The sequence below is a fragment of the Rana temporaria genome, chromosome 1, assembly GCF_905171775.1.
Source record: "Rana temporaria chromosome 1, aRanTem1.1, whole genome shotgun sequence".
In the NCBI taxonomy this organism is placed as follows: Eukaryota; Metazoa; Chordata; class Amphibia; order Anura; family Ranidae; genus Rana; species Rana temporaria.
In genome coordinates, this window is record NC_053489.1 from 340,538,857 (window position 1) to 340,564,371 (window position 25,515).

General features: G+C 39.1%; 1 protein-coding gene across 2 annotated transcripts in view; it reads left to right on the forward strand.

Annotated features, from left to right (window-relative positions):
• The window catches only part of PAX5 (paired box 5), a 275,149-nt gene that overhangs the window by 62,515 nt on the left and 187,119 nt on the right, over positions 1–25,515 (forward strand). For both annotated transcript variants that reach the window (XM_040361643.1, XM_040361652.1), the window contains exons 3-5: positions 4,202–4,399; positions 12,957–13,021; positions 23,940–24,068. In XM_040361643.1, coding sequence (XP_040217577.1) covers positions 4,202–4,399; positions 12,957–13,021; positions 23,940–24,068 — 392 coding nt within the window. The remainder of the gene's footprint in view (positions 1–4,201; positions 4,400–12,956; positions 13,022–23,939; positions 24,069–25,515) is intronic.

The following is a 25,515-nucleotide window of genomic DNA, read 5'->3' on the forward strand; positions in this document are numbered from 1 at the left end:
GGCAATAGCATGAAGTAAACAGATTTCTGCCAGTCACAGACTGTGTCACACTCCTCCAACCTGTATCTTATCTCTGAATAACAGGGAGGTGAATCCTCTATCAATCAGTATGTAATATTCCACTCCCATTGTGTTTAGCTGGTTAGTGGGCATGGAGGAGGGAGTGGGCTGTCATTCACTAATGTGTAAACACCCACCAAATGTGTGACTCTATAGTCACATGGGCTGCTCAGATGTAATAGGGAGGAAATGCTCAGGGTTGAAAATACTATAAACTGAGCATGTGTGCTCGTTATCAACTCTGCTCTACAAAATCTCCAACTGCAGTGGTGACATGGACAGAAGGGGGAGATAGAGAACAGCAGGATCAACCAAGTTTTTTGAAGAATATAGAAAATGAATTTCTCATGTAATGCAGAATTTAATAATAATTTTTAACAATGTGGGTTTAATGACACCAACTTGTTCCATCAGTTTAGTAGTGATTAATATTATTATCTCTATGAAACTAAAAATAACCCATGTAATGCTAGCCTATATGTACTCTTTCCGCTGCCTTTATTTATTAACACCCCTGCCTTCTTGCCTGTAAGTATGAAACCTGTGGTATATACGTGGCAACTAGTAAAATGTTTGTTAAACACAGATTTAGATAAAGGCAACAGGCTGTGTAGAACTTGAAATGAGAATACGTGGTCATTGAGTGGCACAGTATTCCAGCAGTTATGTACACGAAAATATTTCTGTGTTCAAGTTAGGCATGACAAAAGTACAACAGGACAAGGATGGGTACATTTATATAAGTTGGCATTCTGAAGTTAAGCATGTTGATTTGTTTCATTTAAGCTGTCAGCAATAAATTGGAATTTCATAGCTCATTATTTGTATAAATATTAATTACAGTGAAACCCTGTTTAGTTTACCAAATAATATTGCTCTGTAATCAGAGATGTCAGTAAAAAAATGAATGCAATTAGAAGGGGAATTGATTTCATAATAAACATGCTGTGTTAATGCCTTATGTCTTTTGAACTCTTCAGAAAGTTCAGAGTTGGGTTGTGTAATACTGTGTATATTAAAAAATAGTCAAGGCATATTATTATATTTTATATTGGGCCTTATGTATACTGCTATCTTAAAGTGGAGGTTCACCCAAAAACCAATTTTTTAACATTACATTCAGCCGAGTTGTCCTAATGACAATCGGCTGTTTTTTTTTTTATTTTCCCCGTACATACCTTATTTTCACCGCCGCTTCTGGGTATGCCTTCTGCGGAACTGGGCGTTCCTATCTGATTGACAGGCTTCCGACCGTCGCATACTACGCGTCACAAGTTGCCGAAAGAAGCCGAAACGTCGGTGCGCAGGCGCCGTATAGAGCCGCACCGACGTTCAGCTTCTTTCGGCAACTCGTGACGCGTAGTATGCGACGGTCGGAAGCCTGTCAATCAGATAGGAACGTCCAGTCCCGGAGAAGACATACCCGGAAGCGGCGGTGAAATAAGGTATGTACGGGGAAAAAAAATAAAAAAACAGCCGATTGTCATTAGGACAACTCGGCTGAATGTAATGTTAAAAAATTATATTTGGGTGAACCCCCGCTTTAAAGTAGTGCTGTCAGTGTAGCCTACATGCTGTCAGAGAAAAAATACAGGAGCTGCCAATGCTGTCTTTATCTTTATCACCTAGTAAGTCAACATCCCCCCAAAAAAGGGATGCTCACTTGTTTTCAGCTTTGAGATTCTGTCACCGGTCATTTTTTTAGTGCAGAGAAACACTCTAAACAAAACTCTAAAGTAAACCCAAAGACCCTTAACCTCAGGCCAACCCTCATACTTAATCTTCCTCTCTCCTGAACTCTAAAATGTAACCTAACCCCTAACTATACCCTTAAACTAACACTGGAACCTATCCCCTAAAGCTGAAGTCTAAGTTTAGCCCACGCCTCCCTTAGGGCTCACCTCACATTTTTTTAAATATAAGTATACATACTTTTTTTTCCAAGATTCGTTTGGCAGATCTATTGACCTCATAGATCCTTCATCTTTTTCTCTGGTAGCAACCTTGGATGGTCCTTACTGCTGCACTAAACAACTCTTGTGTTATGAAATGTTAGTGCTATTTACGTGCACTAGTAATAATGTTCCGGGCCTGGAGTGCATGATGACTTTACCCCTAGAGGCAAGGTTCCATGATAGGCTGGGTTTCGAGGAAATGGGTTGAATGATGATGTCATTCAAGCAGCAAGACCAAAAACATCTAGGGGTGCAGTAGATGTACTCCAAGCTAATGACGAAAGGTGAGTATTTGAGCTAAAGCTATTTTATTTTTTACTTTTAATTGGGCTGTTTTTTTTCTAAAGATGGTGTTTAGCGTTAACATTTACCCTTACACTTACAATTTGCCCTACCCTAAAACGTAACACTTACTCCCCTACAATCATCCTAACCAATAATCACTAACCCTAACTTAGCCTTAGCACTGATTTTTTCAAATCAATACTTACCTTCATCGTGCCAAAAAATATTGAGCATTCAAATAACAGATTCATTGACAAAACCACCAGGTGTGTGCAGGGAATACATGAAATACCAAGGGTGCAAATTGTAAATGAATTGAGGACAATGTCTGCAGAATGTGCAACATTAAAAGTATGTTGTCTTTGAAAGCTTCAGTATTTCTATCCTTCGGGTTCCCTTGATATCCAAAAAAATTACTTATTTAGAAAATAAACACACAGGCCGGGATTCAGAGAGATTGTCTTATCTTTAGTGCGGCGTAGCGCATTTGATATGCGCTACGCCGACGTAACTTAGAGTGGCTCGTACTGTATTCAGAAAGGACTTGCTCCCTTTCTTACGCCGGCGTAACGTAAAATGGCCGGCGTAAGCCCGCCTAATTCAAAGTAGCAAGGCCGTGGGCGTGTTATATTTAAATTAACCGTAACCCCATGTAAATGCATGGCCGATCGAACGGGGCATGCGCGCGCATGCTCAGAATCACGTCGCAAATACTCCCTAAGATACGTTGGCTCAATGCTTTAGATGTGAACGTAACTTACGCCCAGCCCCATTCACGTACGACTTACGCAAACAACGTAAAATACGACGCTGTTCCGACGTTTCCAACGTCCATACCTTAACATGACTTACCCCTGCTTTATGAGGGGTAAACTTACGCCTGACGAAAGCCTTACGTAAACGGCGTAGCTAAATCCAACAGGCACAAGTACGTTCGTGAATCGGCGTATCTAGGTCATTTGCATATTCGACGCGTAAATCTATAGAAGCGCCCCTTGCGGCCATCGTAAATATGCACCCAAGATACGACGGCGTAAGAGACTTACGTCGGTCGTATCTTGCCCAAATTCAGGAGTAACTGCCTTTCTGAATAAGCGCATATATACGACGGCGCTCATTTGGACTTACGACGGCGTATCTGGAGATACGCCATCGGAAGTCCTTTCTGAATCCCGGCCACTGTTTATAGAGTTCAGTGGATGTACCCATTTTTTTTTTTTGCTTGTTGCGATGTGTTTAGCCTAGGTGATCTACTCATATCCTGCAAATGTGATTGTTGGACATCATTGGCTAGACTGAAATGATTAATTATAATCTCATAAAAAAATAATAATAAGTGAAGTAAAAAAAGGGTTCATACAATACATACATATTAAAAGACATTGTATGTGGTCAAATTGACAATTCAGTTAAATAAATAAATTGTATCAGCAAAATAATTAAATATATATAGTCCAGGAATGTTTCTACTGGCTGGTTTCATCAAATTACCACATCAATAAGGGAACCGTTTCAAGTAAGTGCATTTTGCCAGCTAACACAATTGGCTGCCACCGTGTTTAGTGAAAATGGTCTTAAATGTGATTTGTTTCCTATGACCGTGTTTGATTAATAGACATTGTTTTCACAAGCTTATGCCTTTATCATCATATTTATTCTTACTCCATGAGAAAACTGCACGCTAAGCCTCATTGTGCAATTTCTGAAAATGCTGCCAGATCTATCAGAATGACATTCCTTACATGCCTTTTGTCACATAGACTGTGAGTTGTGAATGCATTTTGAATGAATGTATATTTATTGTACACTCTAAAATGTCCCTTTTGACATATCCTTCTATTGTGTCCTTTGTCAGTTATATTATTTGTTTTAAAACATACTGTCCTTTTTTTTTTTTGCAGGTACTATGAAACTGGCAGTATTAAACCTGGTGTGATTGGTGGATCAAAACCAAAGGTTGCCACTCCCAAAGTTGTAGATAAAATTGCAGATTACAAGAGGCAAAACCCCACTATGTTTGCATGGGAGATCAGGGACAGACTGCTAGCAGAACGAGTATGTGACAATGACACAGTGCCCAGCGTCAGCTCAATAAACAGGTATGACTGGAGTAATATATCTTTAAGCTTGCCTCACACTGTCACACCTCACTATGTAAATTCTAAGCTTAGAACTATATATCCATTTCTGTTAAGCTTGCTACATCCAGAGATTATGGCAGCCTGGAAATTATACATAAAGATTGGGGAAAACTAGCAGGGAGAATGTTTGGTGATTTTATGTTTTACTTCTTTTACCAGTGGTCTGCCATATACAGTATGATAAGTTGATGCTTGAAAAGTTGATCGTTTTCATACAATCAGGCCCGTCGGAACAGGACAGGCAAAGCAAACAACTGCTTGGGGCCCCCGAGATGACCAGGGGCCCCAGCAGGACGGGCCCTTGCCGCGCCACTGCGCAGCCGCTTCCTATAAGTGCTGCAGCCTCCTCCTGCAGTCTGGCCGGGTACCGTAGCCGCGCGGTACAGGAGATTCAGTGTCCTGTTTCCGTCCGGACTGACAGAAAGTGCACACACTCAGTGCTCACTTCCTTTTAGTCCGGCCGGGAACAACAAACTGAATCTCCTGGTGTGCGGTATGCGGTAGGGGGGGTAAAAAGAACATGGGGGAGGGACGCTTATCAGAAGTAGTACTATCCGAGATTCGGCGGCAGCAGCACTGCCCCCCCCCCCCGCTTATAAGAAGAAGTACTACCCGGTTTATATACACTTATCAAGTTGATAAAAAAAATGCTTAGGGAAACAAGAAGTACATGCTGGGCTGTCATTTGAGCCTTAATTTAAAAATTCCAGCACAATAAATCCAGCTCTGTAATTATTCTATTTTTTTTTTAAATACCAACTGTGTATCTGGGGTTGACTTGGTTTCCGTCTGCTGTGGTCCCTGTACAGTCTGCATAGCAGAGCTCAGAAAGACAATTAGGTATGCTGCAGTCCAAGGATCATACTGATAGGGGGAGAAAAAAAGGGTGACAGAGACTAGCTCACCAGTGTATTGTTTTTTTATTTCTTCCTACAGTCACAGGGTGGGGGGTAGTCTGTAAGTGAAAGTGAAACTGCAGCAAGGAAAAGGTCAGGTCCCCTCCCATGCATGACAGGGATGTGTTGTGGGGCAGAGCTGTGTAAAGCTCAGGACTGGGTGGACGAAAACAAAAAACTGTTTCAACCATCTCGTACATATGTATTTCCCCTGCAATTATATCTGTTTGCCTGGAGTAGAGCTTTAGGATACTGACTGACCGCGAACAAATATGTAGAAAATGAGCTCCAAGTTTACTCAAAATTTCCAGGCAACTAGCATTTTCAGAAGTGGATCAGCACTGACAGCTCTTATATTTGTTTGTAGTACAACAGTCACAAGAGAAGCAGGGCAGTATTGGCAGCCCCCATGCCATTGCATGTGTTCTTTAAGCAGCTCAGATCAGCAATGGATACATTTTTGATTATAATATTGAAATGAAGGCTTTTGTCTTTTAATAAAAGCATGAGGACCTTTTGGGCCTGGTTCATCAAATTACCATGGCACTTATGCCATGCTAAAACCAACCCCTCAAGACATTGGTAATTCTATGATAATACTAATTCTTCAAAGGCAATATATTGGGGTCTGTTCACACCGTTGCATTACCCTAGTGCATGTTGCGCTACATTAAGGTGACTCTAAAGGCAGTAGGTATTTTACCATCATAGAATTTTTTTTTTCTTAAGCCAAGGAACCTAGTAGGCTAATATAGTGGCAGAGAAGTGTGGACCACTTGTGCAGAGATATGATTTGTTTATTTAAGGTCAAAAACATACCAACTAAAACCATATAAATACAAAACACCCAGGTTGGGTACACCTAAAACCATTTGTGCATGGCACATCAAGCATGCTCAGAAAAACAAAAACACATTCAATACACACAACACATGACGTATAGTCCGGACACCAAGTGTACTGGCATACGGGGCACAACCATGGCTAATTGCCGTATCACAGGGTAACAAAATCTGTCAAGGTGGTACTAACGTGTGTCAGCCCCTTGGGAGCTCAAGCAGGGGGAAGACGTGGAACAGTTTGCCAGCTGAAGGGTGTATGGTATCTCAATGTATTTGGAACCAATCCTGATGTACCAAGAAAACAAACAACCAGGACACTAGTCCATCACGAGTACAAAATTCCGGTGTGAGAGATGGAAACGGCTGCTCCTATTGCAGTAAAAAGTCAGGGGCATACAGTTTAGCCCATAGAAATGCAGTTGGTCTCATTGAGCAAAATAGCATCTGTCAGTGAACTAGTAACCGTCACGTGGACCATAGGTGACTGGCTGAAGGGGATGGCAGTTAAGTACCTGTCACCAAGGGTGCTGAGATACACTGTGGGGATCTTACAATACTGCAGAGGAAATGAAGAGGCTGGGACTGAGTGGCAACAAGTAAAGTCATTCCATGTTATCACTGGGTATAATCATAGCACTCTCAAATGGCATGAACGATACTTTACTACTCCCGCATGAATCTTGCAGCCAATCACCATCAGCACTTTTCGCCACATGAAATGCGACGCTCCATATTGATCCCAGTATGAGGTATTGTCCAGGTTACTGGAATATGAGGGTCGACCCATCAGTGTCCAAGAAACCAGTCACTGTGTTCTCTGCCTGGAGGGGCCGGTCTTACCGGCATGCATCGAAACAGCCGCTGGATCTGCACTGTAATTGAAGGAGTCTCCCCTTAAGCTCGCCAATATTTTAGGGGATGTTGAAGAGGCGTCTCAGGCATTGGTGACGTCAATGCGTTTCGCCAGACAAAGCTACGCAATTGATCAACTTGGGTACAACCAGCCTGACAGATTTTTTTGCAATAATCACTGTCTTCTCCCAGCGGGGACGGCTTTCTCCACCCTCCCTGATCCCCCAGTGGACAATGGGCTGGCAGGAGGGAATCCCTCATCAACACTGTGTGTGTTGATGGGGGTATCATGCAAATTTCTTTCCTGCAACCAGTGGTTGCAGGAAGGAATTTCTCTCCGTGCATGACAGGCCTCAGTTAGATTTTAGAATAAGGGAAAACCAACAACTATATGGATATATTTACTTAGTTGGGGAAGCCAGGTTAAAAAAAAGAAGAAGGCCAGCATGAAAATAAAATAAACTCATCTAGCTATATGTCCTGAGGCAGTTTAAATGTAAAACATATCATGTCTCACTTCAGTATATTTTTAACAATGCAATAAGGTTGATTTACTAAAGACACATAGGCTGTTCCCTTGGCAAGAGAAGTTGCACTTTGCAACAGAATTTTCCCCAGAATTTTGTGAATGTGGCAAAGCTTAATTTTGCAAAGAATACCCAATCCAGTGGAAGGAAAAAAAAAACATTTTTTCTTGCACATGAATTAATGATGGAAGTCAGCAGAGCTTCATCTTATTCATTAAGCTCTAAGGCAAATTTCCTTGCAGAGTAAACAGGATATTTGCCTACATCAAACTCAATGGGCAAGGCATTTTCCTTCAGCATAGTGGATGTGGTAAAAAAAAATTTACTTTATAAAGAATACCCAATGATGTGCAAGGAAAAAAAAGGATGTTTTCTTGCACATGATTGGATGATGGACAGGGATGAAGTCAGTTCCATTCACTAAACCAAGAGAAAAGGCCCTTGCAAAATAAATAGTGAACAGCCTTTAGTAAAGCAAGCCTTATGTGATTCATAAGCAGCCATTCAACCAACCCTTGTGCTACAACTTTCGAAAAGTCACTGCAATTTCAATCATTTAACACTAGAGGGGGTTCTTGCAGAAGAGCATTTTTTTTTAACATAGTGACAGTGAAAGCCATAAACATCAAATAAAAATAAAAAGTGTAAAACATTAGCGGCTCCTACAATTTTAAATAAACACAGTATTATGGATAATTCAGATTGCTTGGCTGCATTTGATGCGTAAAATCACCACTTTCACTACACTCCGGTGACTCTTAAACCAATTTCTAGGTTGATTTTCATAGTTTCACTGAATCAAACATCTACTCATACTCTATTTATATAATGTTTTTGCAAAGTTCTGCATGATTTTACACTAAACCTAACTGTTACGCGGAACTAATTTTCTGAACAGATTAGAGGGAGAATGTATCCTTTTTATGGGAGTTTAGAAATGGGCTGCATAATTCTTTAGATACACGTCAACAAATAAAATATCACAATTTAGTATTCTGAGCTATTATCATATAAGCTGGGAGCTGGTTCAATCAATATGATTTCTATTTTTACACTTCAGCCAGATATGTCTGTGTTACCATTAGCTGTCAAATGTCAACTCCTGAAACAATATTACAATCAAACGCTGAAAAAGAATATTAACATTTTAATAGTATATTGGAGGTGAACATCTGCTGCTATTCATCAATACTGTATGTGTTATTTGTATTATTTAGGGATTTATAATTTAGTTTTAGTTACAGCTACAAAGCCAACAATGTTGCGTTCACCATCCATTTACTGAAGGTATATCTTCCTACATGTGTTTTAAGCCTCGTACACACGATCAGTCCATCCGATGAGAACGGTCTGAAGGACCGTTGTCATCGGTTAACCGATGAAGCTGACTGATGGTCCGTCGCGCCCACACACCATCGGTTAAATAACCGATCGTGTCAGAACGCGGTGACGTAAAACACAATGACGTGCTGAAAAAAATGAAGTTCAATGCTTCCAAGCATGCGTCGACTTGATTCTGAGCATGCGTGGATTTTTAACCGATGGTCCTGCCTACTAACGATCGGTTTTGACCTATCGGTTAGGAATCCATTGGTTAAATTTAAAGCAAGTTGGCTTTTTTTAACTGTTGGTTAAGCAACCTATGGGGCCCACACACGATCAGTTTTAACCAATGAAAACGGTCCATCAGACCGTTGTCCTCTGGTTAACTGATCGTGTGTACGAGGCCTTAGTTTACAGGGAATGATTCGCTTGCAGTGAATGAATGTCACATTCAATTCTTTCACTTTGACACAAATAATAGCTTAAATTTTGCATGTTATTTGTGTTTTCTATTTTACTATATTTGTGTTGTCGTGTTATTAAAAGGTTGTCCTACACAGACAGATCATTTAATTTCAGGAGCCCTTGGTATCAGTATTTACAATGGGTAAAGAAAAGAATCACCCCTCATTAAAATAATCAATTTATTTTGCTTTGCAGCCTGAAATGAAGACAGACCCGGTTTTTGATTTATCCAGCTGCATTTACTCAGTGCAGCTTATAACATCCAAGATGCCTTGTGTCAGTATTTAGTTGAACCACCTTTTACTTTGAAGTAGAAGTCCCCCCTAACACTAAAATCCCTGCATCTACAGACATTCACGATCTAACACTAACCTATCTAGCCCTGTAAAGAAGAAATCAGTATGTACACCTTTTTTGAAGCCAAAAGGGCCTGATCCCATGCTGAGCTGTCAGCTCTGGCTTCGCTGTGGAGGCGGGTGCAGAGGACCCATCCGACAACAGAAGCCCCGTTGTAAGTCTATGGGTGACGTCACTCGCCATTCATTTCACAGCTGTTGTCGGCTATGTCCTCTGCAGAGCTTCTGCCACTGGAGACCAGACCGGCTTAAAAAAAAGGTATGTATAAAGATTTCTTCTTTATAGGGCCAGATTGTGGATGTCTGTAGATGTAGGGATTTTAGTGTTAGGCTGGACTTCTACTTTAATTACAGCCTTTAGTCTGTTGGGATATGTCTCCACTAACTTTGCACATCTACTCTTTGCAATATTTGCCCACTCTTCTTTGCAGAACTGCTCAAGTTCAGTTAAATTTGATGGTGACCGTTTGTGGACTGCAGTCTTCAAGACATGCCATAGATTTTCAATGGGGTTTAAGTCTGGGCTCTGACTAAGCCATGCAATGACATTCACCTATTTCTCCTTCAACCACTGTGTGGTCATTTTTGCTGTGTGCTTTGTGTCATTGTCATGTTGGAAGGTAAACCTTCTTCTCATTAACAACTTTCTGGCAGAGGGCAGCAGATTTTCCCTCAAGAATATGACGGTATTTTGCCCCATCAATTTTTCCTTCTGTCCTGACAAGTGCTCCAGTTCCTGCTGCAGAGAAACATCCACATAACAGGATATTGCCACCTATATGCTTTACTGTAGGAATGGCGTTATTTGGATGGTGGGCTGTATTGGATTTCCACCAGACATAACGTTTAGTGTTGAGGCCAAAGAAGTCAATTCTAGTCTCATGTGACCATGACACGTTTTTCCATGTGGCCTCAGAATTTTCAAAGTGCATTTTGGCAAAGCTCAGTCATGACTGCATGTGGCCTTTCTTGAGAAGTGGCTTTTTTCTTACAACCCCCCCCCCCCATACAAGTCACATTTGTGGAGAATGTGTGATATTGTTGTCACATGCACACAATGATCACTCTTTGTCATAAATTCCTGCAAGTGCTTCAGAGTTTTAAGCCTTTAAGGACCCAGACATACCTATTAATTGTGGTGACATGCATGTTACTTGGGTTTGAGCATCGGAATACAACTAATGGCACTATAATACACTAAAGCAATGCACCCTGATTTGCAGCACACTGCATTACAAAAAAATACAGAAGGTCTGATTTTTGATCCATAGTGGTTCATTGGTAGCCCGTTCAAAAAATGGGCTACCCTAACTGAGTGAACATTAACGAATGACATAACAGGCACTTGCACTAAATGAACCAAAATGGACCGCCTATGTGTGCCAAGGACCTAACAGATTCAACTACAAAATCATACAAGCAGCTGATGAACAAAAATTATGCTTGAGTGGTCTTATACTGTCTTATCATGGCTAAATTGTAAAGATATCACTGTTCAAATCAAACATGATATTCATTAGCGATCTGTAGTATACAGTGAGGATAGAAAGTTTGGGCACCCCAGGTAAACATTTGTATTAATGTGCATAACGAAGCCAAGGAAAGATGGAAAAATCTCCAAAAGGCATCAAATTACAGATTAGACATTCTTATAATATGTCAAAAAAAGTTAGATTTTATTTCCATCATTTACACTTTCAAAATTACAGAAAACTGGTGTCTGCAAAAGTTTGGTTACCCTGCGAGTGAATATCTTGTACTGCCCCCTTTGGCAAGTATCACAGCTTGTAAACGCTTTTTGTAGCCAGCCAAGAGTCTTTCAGTTCTTGTTTGAGGTATCTTTGCCCATTCTTCCTAACAAAAGTCTTCCAGTTCTTTGAGATTTCTGGGCTGTCTGTCACGCACTGCTCTTTTAAGGTCTATCCATAGATTTTCAATTATGTTGAGGTCAGGAGATTGTGAAGGCCATGACAAAACCTTCAGTTTACGCCTCTTGATGTAATCCCCTGTGGATTTTGAGGTGTGTTTAGGATCATTATCCATTTGTAGAAGCCATCCTCTCTTTAACTTCAGCTTTTTCACAGATGGCATCAAGTTGCCATCCAAAATTAGCTGAAATTTTATCGAATCCATTTTTCCTTCTACTCGTGAAATGTTCCCTATGCCACTGGCTGCAATACAACCCCAAAGCATGATTGATCTACCCCCATACTTAACAGTTGGACAGGGGTTCTTTTCATTAAATTCTGTGCCCTTTCTTCTCCAAATGTACCTTTGCTCATTCCGGCCAAAAAATTATATTTTAACCTCATCGGTCCACAGAACTTGTTTCCAAAATGCATCAGGCTTGTCTATATGTTCATTTGCAAAGTTCAAACGCTGATTTTTGTGGTGAGGACGTATAAGAGGTTTTCTTCTGATGACTCTTCCATGAAGACTATATTTGTACAAGTATCTCTTTATAGTGAAATAGTGTACCACAACTCCAGTGTCTGCCAGATCTTTCTGGAGGGATCGTGCAGTCAAACGTGGGTTTTGAATTGCTTTTCTCACAATCCTGCGAGCTGTTCTGTCTGATATTTTCTTGGTCTTCCAGATCTTGCTTTAACTTCCACTGTTCCTGATGACTGCCATTTCTTAATTACATTCCGAACAGAGGATATTGACATCTGAAAACGCTTTGCTATCTTCTTATAGCCTTCTTCAGCTTTGTGAGCGTCAACTATTTTCAGTTTTCTAGACAACTGCTTAGAAGAACCCATGGTGCTGATTGTTGGGGCAAGGTCAGATGAGTCTGGGCATTTAAAACCTTTGAGATTGACATCACCTGGTCTTCCCAGATGATGATTGAGAACAATCCATGACACTGGCAGGTCTCAGCTTTGCAAAGGGGGCAGTGCATGCTATAAATTCTGCAGGGTGCCCAAACTTTTGCAGACACCATTTTTTTGTTTTCTGTAATTTTGAAAGTGTAAATGATGGAAATAAAATCTAACTTTTTTTGACGTATTATAAGAATGTCTAATCTGTAATTTGATGCCTTTTGGAGATTTTTCCATCTTTCCTTGGCTTCGTTATGCACATTAATACAAATTTTTACCTGGGGTGCACAAACTTTCGATCCCCACTGTATGATCAGAAAGGTTGAATTACAATAGTACTTTATTTGAATTAATCTTATTCATATTCAGCTTTTATTACTTTAATTTAAGGTTGGCGCTAAATGTAACTTTGTATCCTTCACTTCAATGCAGGATCATCCGAACAAAAGTGCAACAGCCCACAAACCAGCAAGTACCACCATCAAACCACAGCATAGGTGAGAACATATCTTTTGAGTACAGAAAAAAATGAATGTCTTAAGAAGTTGTAATTATTCGTACGGATAGATAATTTTACATAAAATACTTCAGCATGCACATACTAATATAACTCCTTTGTCATTCTCCAGGGGCTGAACATGGTAAATTAATTTTATAAATACTGTTAAAAGGTTTTGTATTTTACTGATTATTATGATAAATAGATTTTACCCTGAGACAGAAAATTGAAATCTACACCAAAAACGCTAACGGGGGACCATGGTATGTTGGATAATTAAAGTAATAAATCAAAAAATAGATACTTATTCATAACATTTTATGCATCATTAGCCAGTAAGTAGTTTAAATGCGCTCGGCTCCTCTTTCCATCATCAAGTCCTGCCTGTTCTTTGTGCAGTTACACTCTTGAGTAGAGAGGTGGGAGAAGTTTTTAAACATTTAAAAAAAATGAACCTGACTTGAATTGATAGACTTTAGGTCTTCTACTTGAAAAAACATAATTTTGAATACAGAATTTAAGAAAACTATTTAGTATCATGTAAAGTAAAGCAACAAACTTCCAAAATGATTTGATCAATTTGGTGTGGCTCCAACAAACCTACAGTACATACAACAAAGTCTTAGAAATGAATGTTTGAATTTAATACTATTTATGTAACATGAACAAAACATATGTCATAAAAATTAAATAAAAAAAAAAAAAATTCTTTTGACTGTTTCGATTAAATATGTTAAATACTCTTTAACCACTTCAGCCCCTGAATAATTTACCCCCTTCCTGACCAGAGCACTTTTTGCAATTCGGCACTTCGTCGATTTAACTAACAATTGCGTGGTCGTGCGACGTGGCTTCCAAACAAAATTTACTGACTTTTTTCCCCACAAATAGAGCTTTCTTTTGGTGGTTTTTGATCACCTCTGCGGTTTTTATTTGTTGATATATAAACAAAAATAGAGTGACAATTTTGAAAAAAGTTCTATATTTTTTACTTTTTGCTATAATAAATATCCCCAAAAATCTATAAAAACAAAATTTTTCCACAGTTTAGGCTGATACGTATTCTTCTACATATTTTTGGTAAAAAAATCGCAATAAGCGTATATTGATTGGTTTGCACAAAAGTTATAGCGTCTACAAAATATAGTTTTATTTTTATTTTATTTTTTTACTAGTATTGGCGGCGATCTGCGATTTTTATTGTGATCGTGACATTGCGATGGACATATTGGACACTTTTGACACATTTTTGGGACCATTCACATTTATACAGCGATTAGTGCTATACAACTGCACTAATTACTGTGTAAATGTGACTGGCAGGGAAGGGGTTAACACTAGGGGGCGCCAAAGAGGTTAATATGTTCCCTAATGTGTTATTCTAACTGTAGGGGGAGGGGACTCACAAGGGGAGGAGACCGATGTGTGTTGCTTTGTACTGGGAACACACATCAGTCTCCTCACCTCTGACAGGACATGGATCTGTGTGTTTGTACACACAGATCCACAGTCCTGCCGTGACTGCGGGCAATCGCGGGTGCCTGGCAGACATTTCGGCCACCAGGCACGCGCACCGGGTCCCGAGTGATGCCGCAGGAGCGCGCCCCTTAGACGGCCGGGAAGCTCAGGATGTCATATGACTATGGGGGGGACCTGAAGTGGTTAAACTCAAATATAAAGACAGTTGGCAATCCTGGATAATCTAATCAAGGTGTCACAAATCATTAGTGATCATTGGGTATCAGGGAATATGGTACAACGAAGGTGAGGTATAGTGAAGACTGGACCTATACTTTTAACCATCATAACCCATTTTTAATCCTTATGCTGCTAGCATTGGTAAATAGATATAAAGGTATGCAATTTTTTTTGGTTTAACCTTTTTCTTCAGTTGCTCCCTAGATATATTATGTCATATATCTCAGTCTTCATGGGTTGTTGTTTTTTCATCTGAAGGAGGAGGGAAGGGCTTTCTTAACTAAACACACCATCCTACCTACGTGCCTGAGCTAAGCGCAGATGGACTTCAGGAAATAAATGCTACATGAATCATCTGCCCTTACTCAAGATGGCTGGGTGTTTTTCAAAGTGATTTATTAACAATATAAATCATGGAGACATGGATGGATGGATGAGTTTGTTTTGAATATCAACAATATATATAAAATAGCATTTTTGGTTTGTGGTGATCAGATGCAGTTTAATTTTGCTTTAAATTAAAACAGCCAATCATGTGTAGCAGAACTGGTCCTTCACAGGTTGGATGTTTGATTTGACCTCAGGATCACTTAATTTCTCCTCACTTAATGCGTCAGTAAACATGTTGAAACTAAAAGTTAACGGAATTTTCTTGGTGAAGTCTCAGCAGATATTAAAGCCAAAAAGGGGGAAAAAAATCTTGTTCCTACGTAACTACTGTTCAGTCTTTAAAGTTTAACTGCACTTTTTGTGCAGTTACACTTATTCTGTTAACACCTGCAGCCCTATCTTATACATAACTTATTTTAAATTAATGTTCATTAAAATTGTAATTAATGTTTTTTAACTAAGTAATAACGTTAATTTGTGTAAAATGTATTAGTATTGATAACACAGAGTTTTAGCACTTGTCTGTATGATCCCTTTAAATTCACTCTTCTGCCATCTTAAATATCTTTGTAAATATGGACCACTTTTAGTACTCTACTTTAATTACACTACTGAAAGGGCAGACAGGGAATGCGGATGTATAAACTGTTGCTTTAAACAAATCTGTTTTAAACAATTTACCAAGGCAGTGGAATGACGGCAAGATTATACAAGTTGGTCCAGATATTCTCTTAACTTTAGTCCTCTTTATAGATGCAAATTGGTGATCACACATCATTACAATGCAGTTTTGTCTCGGTAATCCTTCTTAAAAGGGTTTCCCCATAAGGATGGAGGATTTATACCTTCATCCTATTTAAAATTCTGTGTTGTGCCAAAGACTTATTTGTTGCTCCCTTTGGAGACATACCAGGGTCAGCAATGAGGAGTTTTGTACAAAGGGCTCACTGAAGCAATACCTTAGTTAGTTATCCTTCTGACTCAAAGATCTGCTCGAAAGGGGAAAATAGAATTTGTTGCTACTTTATAAAATTCCACCTGCTAGCTTTCTATATGATGTTCACTGATGGAAGATGTTTTCTATTTCAGACACCAGCCTGTAGTATATTCATTTGTGCTCAGACTTAGCCAAAGGCTCATACTTAAGTACATTGGTTGAAATTTACTTTTAGCGTGTGTAGTTTACATTGTTATTCAGTTTATGTGCCTTCCAATTCCATGTTTATACTACAACTCTCTTTTGAAATATGACGTAAAGCTTGAATAATTTATATTGTGGTAAAACTTAAAAAGAATGTATAGTTTGGCCTGTGGAAGAATACCACAATCCAGAAATGCTTTGGGGGGAAAAAGGTTTTATTAGATAAAGATGCTGAATTTTCAGGTGATTAGAAATAGCGCATAAATATTTTATAGGCATTACCGTTATGGTGCAGATTTGGAAATATATACATAGTTCTGAGCCTGCAGCTGCCACCCTACCACATTAAATGTACTGTGGCGGGGCAATAAGTGGTTAAAGCAGGGGTTCTTAACCTTGCAAGTGCCGTGACCCGTTGATAAAATTATTTTTGTAGCGTGGGTTGTTGGCACCCAAGGCAAGACAGGTAATTTGCGCCCCTAACCCATGGACATTTGGCTCTCCCTGGGTCCTTTCCACTCGTACAGTATTGAAACCCATTATGGTACATTTTAGGATGTACCTCTCTCTTTGTTCTCCTTTCTTTGCCCTTTATCTCTCTCTATCCTAATTTTTTTATTTTTTCCCCCCATCCCTCTCTCTAGCCCCTTTTCTTGTTCTTTCTCTCCCTTTTTCTTTGTTCCTCACCCTCTTTTCCTCTCCCTTCCATGTATTCTCTATCTTTATTCCTTCTCTTACTCTTTGGTGGGGGGGAATGGGATGAGTGGCAGTGCTGGGGGGAATTCTGATTGGCCAACTTAGGTGCTCTTGATCAAGGTCCTCTGCTGATCTGAAAACGGTAGTGGGGACTTTTAATGGCAACTATAATCACAGGTAGTGTTACTCACTGTGTATCCCACTTTGTGGTTTCTCGTAGCAGTGACACCTATGCTGAAATCAGGAGATAGGGTCTCCTCCAGCCCCTCCTACTTCATATTCCTCACCAGTCAGCTGACCTCTAGTCTCTGCCCCCCAGCCATGCCATAAACTGAATGGGTGGTTGCGAAGAAGCTAAGTGGGCGGCCGTGGGCTTCAGGAACAGCCCTGTTGTGCGGTCACAAAAAGGCTGGGAGAGTGGTGCAGGCTTCAGGAACAGCCCATGATTCGATGAAACCTGGCAAATCATAATTTGACCCCTGAGGGGGCCCCGACCCCCAGGTTGAGAACCACTGGGTTAAAGGATACATACACTGGAAAAGCCTACTCTTCAAAACTATCCTGAGCTTTTTAGTATGTATTTTCTAAATATATATACAGTATGTATATACACTGATCACTCATAATGTTAAGACCACCCACCCTAACCCGTAGAGGCATGAACACTACTAGATGTCTGCAGGTATGCTGTGGTATTTGGTACCATGCTGTCAGTGGCAGATCCTTTAAGTCCTGTAAGTTGTCATTTGGGGCCTCCATGGATCAGAATTGTTTTTTCAGCACATCCTACAGATGCTCAATTTGGAAATTTGGAGAACTTATTATTATTGTGCTCCTCAAATCATTCTTGAATTCATCAGACCAGACCATCTACTCTATGGTCCAATTCTGATGCTCACATGCCCATTGTATGCACTTTTGGCTGTGGACATGGGTCAGCTTAGGCACCCTGACCGGTCTGTGGCTACTCAGCTCCCCTATGCAACAAACTGCGATGGACTGTGTTCTGTGTGTGTTCAATTGGAGCCAGCATCAACTTTTTCAGCAATTTGAGCTACAGTAGCTTTTCTATTGTATTGGAATACACAGACAAGCCTCGCACCCCATGTGCATCAATGAGCCAGCTGTCTACTTACTTCAAGAAGACAGCCTTGGTCTGCCCTAAACATCAACTTTATATAACAGCATCTAGGTGAGATTCTCTTAAAAGCATTAACGGTGGTTAATGTTGTAACTAGATATTAGTAAAGCTATATTCCCTGCATACAAAACATCTCCATTTGGGACCCTGTATTGTGCCGCATAAAATTTATATTTTTACATCGACTTACTTTTTTACATAGGACTTTGTGATATGTACAGAAAAATCAAGTTCAAAGTAGTGTTCATATGTTCCCCTCCGGGTTAAATTTTGGGTATACTACATGCTGTATAAAGTATAAATAGTTGTTATGATGTACCAAATGTCAGCCATTATGTGGTTTTGATTGTGATTATGGCTTATTTTTTTATGATGTTAAAATAAAAATATACATTTTGTTAGACATTATAAATGGTATTTACCTAAAATGTCCCATTGGCGTTTGTAGGGATTTTGGCATAACAATTTGGTTAGTCCTTTTTCCCCCCCAAGTTATTGAATTATATTCCATGTGTTGTTTGTTTTCCTTCCTTGTAATGATGGGCTCACATGTTGTGGTTGCAGTTTGTAGTGTCATGGCTGATTAGTTCCCATATGTCCATGTATTCATTCACCTAGCTGGTGCCTATTCGCTAAAGGACCAGGTAGCTTATTATTCCAGGTCACACAGTATTCAATTCTTGCTCTGCCATTTCCTACGTGTTGTATCACAAATGTGGGAGTACTAATATTTCAATACTTCAACATTACAATCTCTTTGTGAATGCATTGCCTGTTTGTGTCTGTATCAGATCTAGTTACTGTTTAGCTCTCCCCTGTAGAGCACTAGACTGAGAGACCCAGGGACTGTGGAATATATCGTTTATTCACAGGAAGTGTCAGTTTTTTCCCTATAGACAGATTTTATGCATTAATCTGTGAAGTGCCATGCCATATGTCTCATGTTTGAACACAAACAGAAACTTTTGACACTGGAATGCTCCTGTTCAGTAAGCAGTCATTGAGTTTTATAGGGCTGCCTCCCAAGAACCTCCAGGGAGGATAGGTTAGTATACTTTAATGGAAGTATACTTGTTCTTTAATAACTGTCATTTTACAAGGGACCTGACCTGTGCCATTAGCAGAATATTGTTCTTTTTTTGGCTATGTGCATAGAATTTACCTGAATATGTTGCATTTCTATAAAAATTCCACACAGAAAAAAATTGTAGTTGCTTTTCAACTTCTATGTTGTAAAGGAAAACAATATATTTGCTGGCATTCAGATTGCATTGTTTCTTTTTTTTTTATAGAGCTGATTATATTGAGAGTATATCCCTAGATAGAGAACCTAAGTCTCTGTCACAGTGGAGCTAGTTGTTTCTACTATAGTTATACACACACTAGGACTAGTTGAAGAGAAAGCTTATTAACCTCCCTGGCGGTCTTCCCGAGACTGACTCGGGGTTAGATTTTCCTGCTACTATCGGTAACCCCGAGTCAGTCTCGGCTCGCCTCGCTGAATCCACAGGCACTTTTTACTTACCTTGTCCCTGGATCCAGCGATGCCACCGCGCTGTGTGAGCGAGCGGGACCTCGCTCGATTCACATAGTGCCTCCGTGTGACGCCGATCTCCGTTCCCTGCGACGTTACGACGCACGGGGACGGAGAACGGCGCCAAATTCAAAAACGTAAACAAACACATTACATACAGTATACTGTAATCTTATAGATTACAGTACTGTATGTAAAAAAAACACACCCCCCCTGTCCCTAGTGGTCTGCCCAGTGTCCTGCATGTCATTTTATATAATAAAAACCTTTTTTTCTCCCTGCAAACTGTAGATTGTCCATAGCAACCAAAAGTGTCCCTTTATGTCAAAAATAGTTTTAGATCAGCTAAAAAACAGCGATAATAAATTATAATCACTTGCAGAATTGTGCGATAGCGATTTGTGGGGAAATTCGTCATAAAAAAAAAAAAATAATGACAGCAACAATTCTGCAACTGAGCAAATTTCAGTGATTTTAATTTGATTACATTATTGAATAATTTTTATTATAATTATATTATTATTTGTTATAATTATTTATAATTATTTATTATATTATAATTTATAATTTTGTTTTTAAAAAAATGTAATACACGGGATGCCTATTAGAATCTTGTTTGGTCAGATTTAAGTGAGTTATTTCTAAAAATTACAGACCTACAATATAAAACGCCAAATTTCCTTGCAAATAATGGTACCGCTTTCAGCATGTTTTTTCTGAAAGAATCATGCCGCCAGGGAGGTTAACATACTGGTCTAATTTTGGATTATGGGAGGGGACCTAAGTGAATTTGGGGAGGCAATACAAAAACCATATGGTGTAAACGCAAAAGATCTTATTCAGTAAGGTAGTGCAAACATTTATAAATAAGCTCAATGTGCACTCACAGCCAACAATCAGATTTCAATTTTCTCTAGTTGATCTCTTAGTGAATGTATCTTGGGGCTGATTAACTAAAGGTATTGATAATCTTAACAAATAAATATTACATGACTGGCTAATCAATGTAAATATTCATACAACTTATTTTGTAAAGATTCTCATTTAGTAATTTAGTCCAATTTAGTTTAATTTAATCCAATTGAACTTCATTTTTTATTCTTTATTTTGCTCCCTCCCTGCCTTTCTGAAGGACCAAATGATATTAGTTGGACTCTCAGAAATAGGTTGTGTTTGAATCCTAGAAGTTTTGTTGTTGGGTTGTAAGTATAATATAGGGTTGCAAGTCCAGTTTTTCAGCATTGTGTACTATACCACCTCAATATTACTCTTGTTTGTTAGTGTACTATTTGCAGCACACATTTTCTTTCTTAGTGCTATACTGGCATTATACTAGGACAGAACATTCAATTATAAGAAAAGATGAAGAAAGTGTTATTTGGGGTCATTTACAAAGAAAAAAAGAAAACAAAATGCATCTAATGTCTCATCCCAGGTAGCTGCCCCATGTCTACAGGTCCTCTAATGACAAAAGATGATTGTGCATTATCTGCTGAAAATGTTCAGATCAATAAATGACTGTGCATGCATGGAACACTTCTGACCTGTTTACCTCTTCCCTCCCCCACCAATGATTATCTTGGATAGATATTCTTTATTTATCTGTTATATAAAACTCAGCTAGTATACCTGGGTCATGTTACCCAATCACCTTTGTGTAGCTCCCTGCTCCAGTTAGGTTAGTTTAAATGTAGTTTTTTGTCATCACTGTAGTCACTGGAGCAGTGATCTATTGTTTCTGTTTGGTCAGGTCTTCCTGAGCTGGGTGTTTGATTTATCCTATCTGCTTCTGGGAGAATGTTTCAAAACATAAGGCAGGGAAAGTCATATATCCAGTTATGAATATTTATCATGCCTCAGCCAATCCCAGGAAGAGGGGCGTGAAGAAGGTGGCTGGGGAGGTGATAAATGGGCAGTTTGGGAGGCCTGGGCAGTGTTTTCCCTCTGCTAGAATGGTTCTTATTCTCCTATGGCTGCTGCACCTTGGGAGGCGGCTAGAGTGTGCTAAAGAATTGCAGTGTGGGCCTCAGCAGGTGCTGGGATGAGGGCCTGGAGAATATCACTAAAAGGCTTTTGCTAAATGGCACTGTTCTGAGGTCCTGCTCTGGAGAAGTCTTTTATCTGCCTGGAGTAAGACCTAATGTGGAACTTTAATGTGTGTCTGCAGCTGTAAGGATTTGTTCTAGAAAAATTTCCTTCTATTAATCATTTTTGAGAATCCTGAACCCCTTATTTCATTTACTGTTTCAAGTTATTCATCAATAAATTCTAAAAAGACTTCCCCTAGACTGAGACAGTATTGTCCATGTGCATGGAACTGTGCTTGTGACTGGAAGCCTCTGCACTATTATGGGAGAACTTGTCTATTCTCAGCAGTACGTCTGGGGGGTGAGCACTACATTTGTAAATCTTTGAACTCTTCTAGACTTTTTTTTTTTTTAAATAGCTGAAAGGTGATTGCAGGGTACATGTGGTGAGATATTCCCTTTTCTCCATAGAGAAAAGAAAGGTTGTCATCCACATGCATAGATAAGTGATACTTAAAGTGGGCAAATTGCTTGCAAAGACTACAATAGACTATGAGGCTGAATATTCTTTTGATTTTTAAAGCATGTGAAAGCAAATTCCTATTTACTTTAAACACCCAATCATGCGCAGATCCTTTTAAGATGAATAGATAATCGTAGTGAATATTTAATTCTCATCTCCTTTATAAAAAGAGAAGTGCAAGGTTTAAAAAAATAAATAAACATTCCTACTCACCTAGGGGATGCAGCCTCAATCCAATGCTGCTGTCCCTTGCCGCATCTAAGACTGAAAACTGAGTGATCAAAAACCACTGATCGCTCAGTTTTCAGGTAACTGTCAGTCACTGCTCTGTGCTCTGCCCTTCCAGCACTCACTGGAGCTGTGGAGGGGGCAGGAGTGACTGGTTCAGACTCTCAGTGGCGCGCTGAGAGTCTAAGCCAGCATGCTGGTCAGGCATCTGCACAATTCATGACATTATTGACATTATTGTCAGGGTTCCCTGCAGATCCTGAACTAGCTCTGTGACATCATCTGATAGCGATGGCTGAATCAAGGTCACAAGAGTGCAGAACTAAGTGCACTCCTGTGAATCACAGTCAAAGTATGGCCAAAAGAGCTTTGGCCATACTTCTTCTAACCAGCCCATATGCACTATCACCCGACATATTTACTTTTTGCTGAACAGAACAAACTAATTGGTTAAAAGAAAATTATAAAATGTATTTCTGTGTTTTCAAAAGTGATTGCAGATATTTAAAAATAAAGAGATGTTTCTGAATAAATACAGAATACATAAAGTTTTAAAAGTAAAGTATAAATAAGGCTGATACCAAATCTGTAAGCAGTCTTAGGCAAATATATATTTTACTGTACAGTGTTAGGGCTGTTCATACCAGCGGCTGCATTAGAACCCAGCTGCTGGTCTGCAGTAGGATGACAGCAGTTGTGATGTGTCGATCATGGTGCATAGCACTGTTTACTTTTTTTAAATTAGCTTTATTGAACTGTCACACAGTGACATTTCATTAGGTTCTATGGACTGCAGCACAGAGCAAGGCGATAGATTGCACCACATTGTGCTGCTCTGAAAAAAAGTAATGCGTGCAATACTTTTTTTCAGCACACACTTCCGCGGCCGATCAAGTCGGAGATAAGGCATTTTGCTTGAATAGCTGGCCAATGCAGTTCTACCACACCTGTTGTAAGTCACAAGTCACGTACAACACTACGGCGAGCCGAGAAAAATTAAGTTCAATGCTTCCGAGAATGCGTCGACTTGATTCTGAGCATGTTCTCTTTCTAAGTCCGTCGGAATTTCTGAAGGAAAAACTCTGATGGGGCACACACACGGCCAGAATATCCGGTGAAAAAATTCTGTCTGACTTTTTTCATCAGAAATTCTGATCGTGTGTATGCGGCATAAGAGTCATGAATGCTGTCTCCAACAGATAAACTGCCTTTCAGTCAGTAAAGCGCTGCAAGGATTCATAGGTGGTACATAGACAACACAGACTGTTTATTCCTCAGTTATTTTTGTACATGGTACCTAGTGGGTATAAATAAAATTATTTTATTCCTAATCAATACCACTCTGGCAGAATAAAAATTATTCTGATTGGTTGCAGTGTGCAACAACAACAGTTCTTCTTTCAGGCACATTTAAAAACAAGATTCCATCTGTGAACATGTTTGCATACGATAACTCCTAAGTATAAAATAATTGGTTACGTAGACCTAATATTCCATTTTGGAGCTGGTATAATTTGTTTTATTTGTGCTCCTTTCAGCTTCAACTGGATCAGTGACTCAGGTCTCCTCAGTAAGCACAGACTCAGCAGGTTCTTCTTACTCAATCAGTGGAATTCTGGGAATTACATCATCTAATGCTGAGAATAACAAACGCAAAAGAGATGAAGGTAATAAATTCTGACTTTTGTCCTGTGCTCTACTTTATGCAACAACTGCAGAAAGCTAGAGTACTTGTGTTTGTTTGCCAAACCATTATCCATTTTACGCCTTTCTCTGAAGATTAAGCTTAACCTTTAGGTTATTATCTGTCATATCTAAAGTCAGCTCATAGAATTCATAGAATGGTAATAGAAAATATGTAATGTTTTGCTCAGAGCTGTATGCTCCTCCGTAAACAATTTGCAGAACTCTCTGTAGTTAATCACTACTTGCCTTTTATTTGAGCAACGACCTATAGTTAAGTTAGGTTTAAGTCACCAATGTGTCCAAACAGGACTTTAATGAGTTTATTATATTATTGCATAACAATCTGTAAATTTGTATACGTTGGTTCTTTACAGTTGCTCAAGTACTAGAGTGGTTGGGCTAATATAAAAAGGTATATATAGAATAAAAAGCCCAAATGAATGCTCATTTATTGGAAAAAATACTACACTTCTGTTTTGTTATTCTCTTGACCCAAACGACTAGAATTTTTAAAGGGTGGAACTTAATAGAGATGTATTTTGTCCTAACACAAAATTGGACAATTCAAACCAAGCATAATGGGAAAAATTTGTAAGCAGATATCACCTTTAGTAAAGACGAGATGTCAAAGTGTCCAGTAGGCCCAGAAATACAGGCAGCTAAAATGTCATAGTTACATAGCTAGTCAGGTTGAAAAAAGACACAAGTCCATCTAGTTCAACCAAAAAATAAATAAATAAATACAATCCCATATAAATCATTATTTTTTTTTATAAAAAAATTTAAATGAGCAAAAAAGAATTCTGGTTGGCCGCACATCCAGTAAAATCTCCTTTATTTCAGCAAGTCCATATTTTTTTTTCAAATACACAAATAGAGGGGAACAGCATTACCCCTAATGCGTTACACGCTCCCTTAGCAATTGGTCATAGCTCACATACAAATGTCCACTACAGAGATATATATACATATATGCAACAATTAATTGTGATTGGAACAATCTGTGTGAAACAATTGGTTTGCAGTTGCCAATAATTGGCAGATGACCTCCCCTGTTTAGGGATGCAGATGGGAGACTGACCTAGAGAGGTGTTCACACACATCTGTAAAAAAAATTAGTTTAAAATTGGCAAAAATGTTTAATCACAGACAGGACTAGCTAAAAAAACAACAACTGGAGATTAAAGGACAATCTAAGTATATAGTGGTAGACAGAATGTTTTACCAATTCCTTATAAAACGTCCAGCTACTCTGTTTAAATTCAGAAATTACCTGATAAATTCATACACTGGCTATCTATATATGTTCTGTATGTCGATCATTTGTTTTCACTACTTTCAAAGTCATTGACCTGAAATAATCATGTAGAACACCAGTCATGACTTACAGTCCCACGTTACACTAAACTCTTAACGTGACAAAAAGTA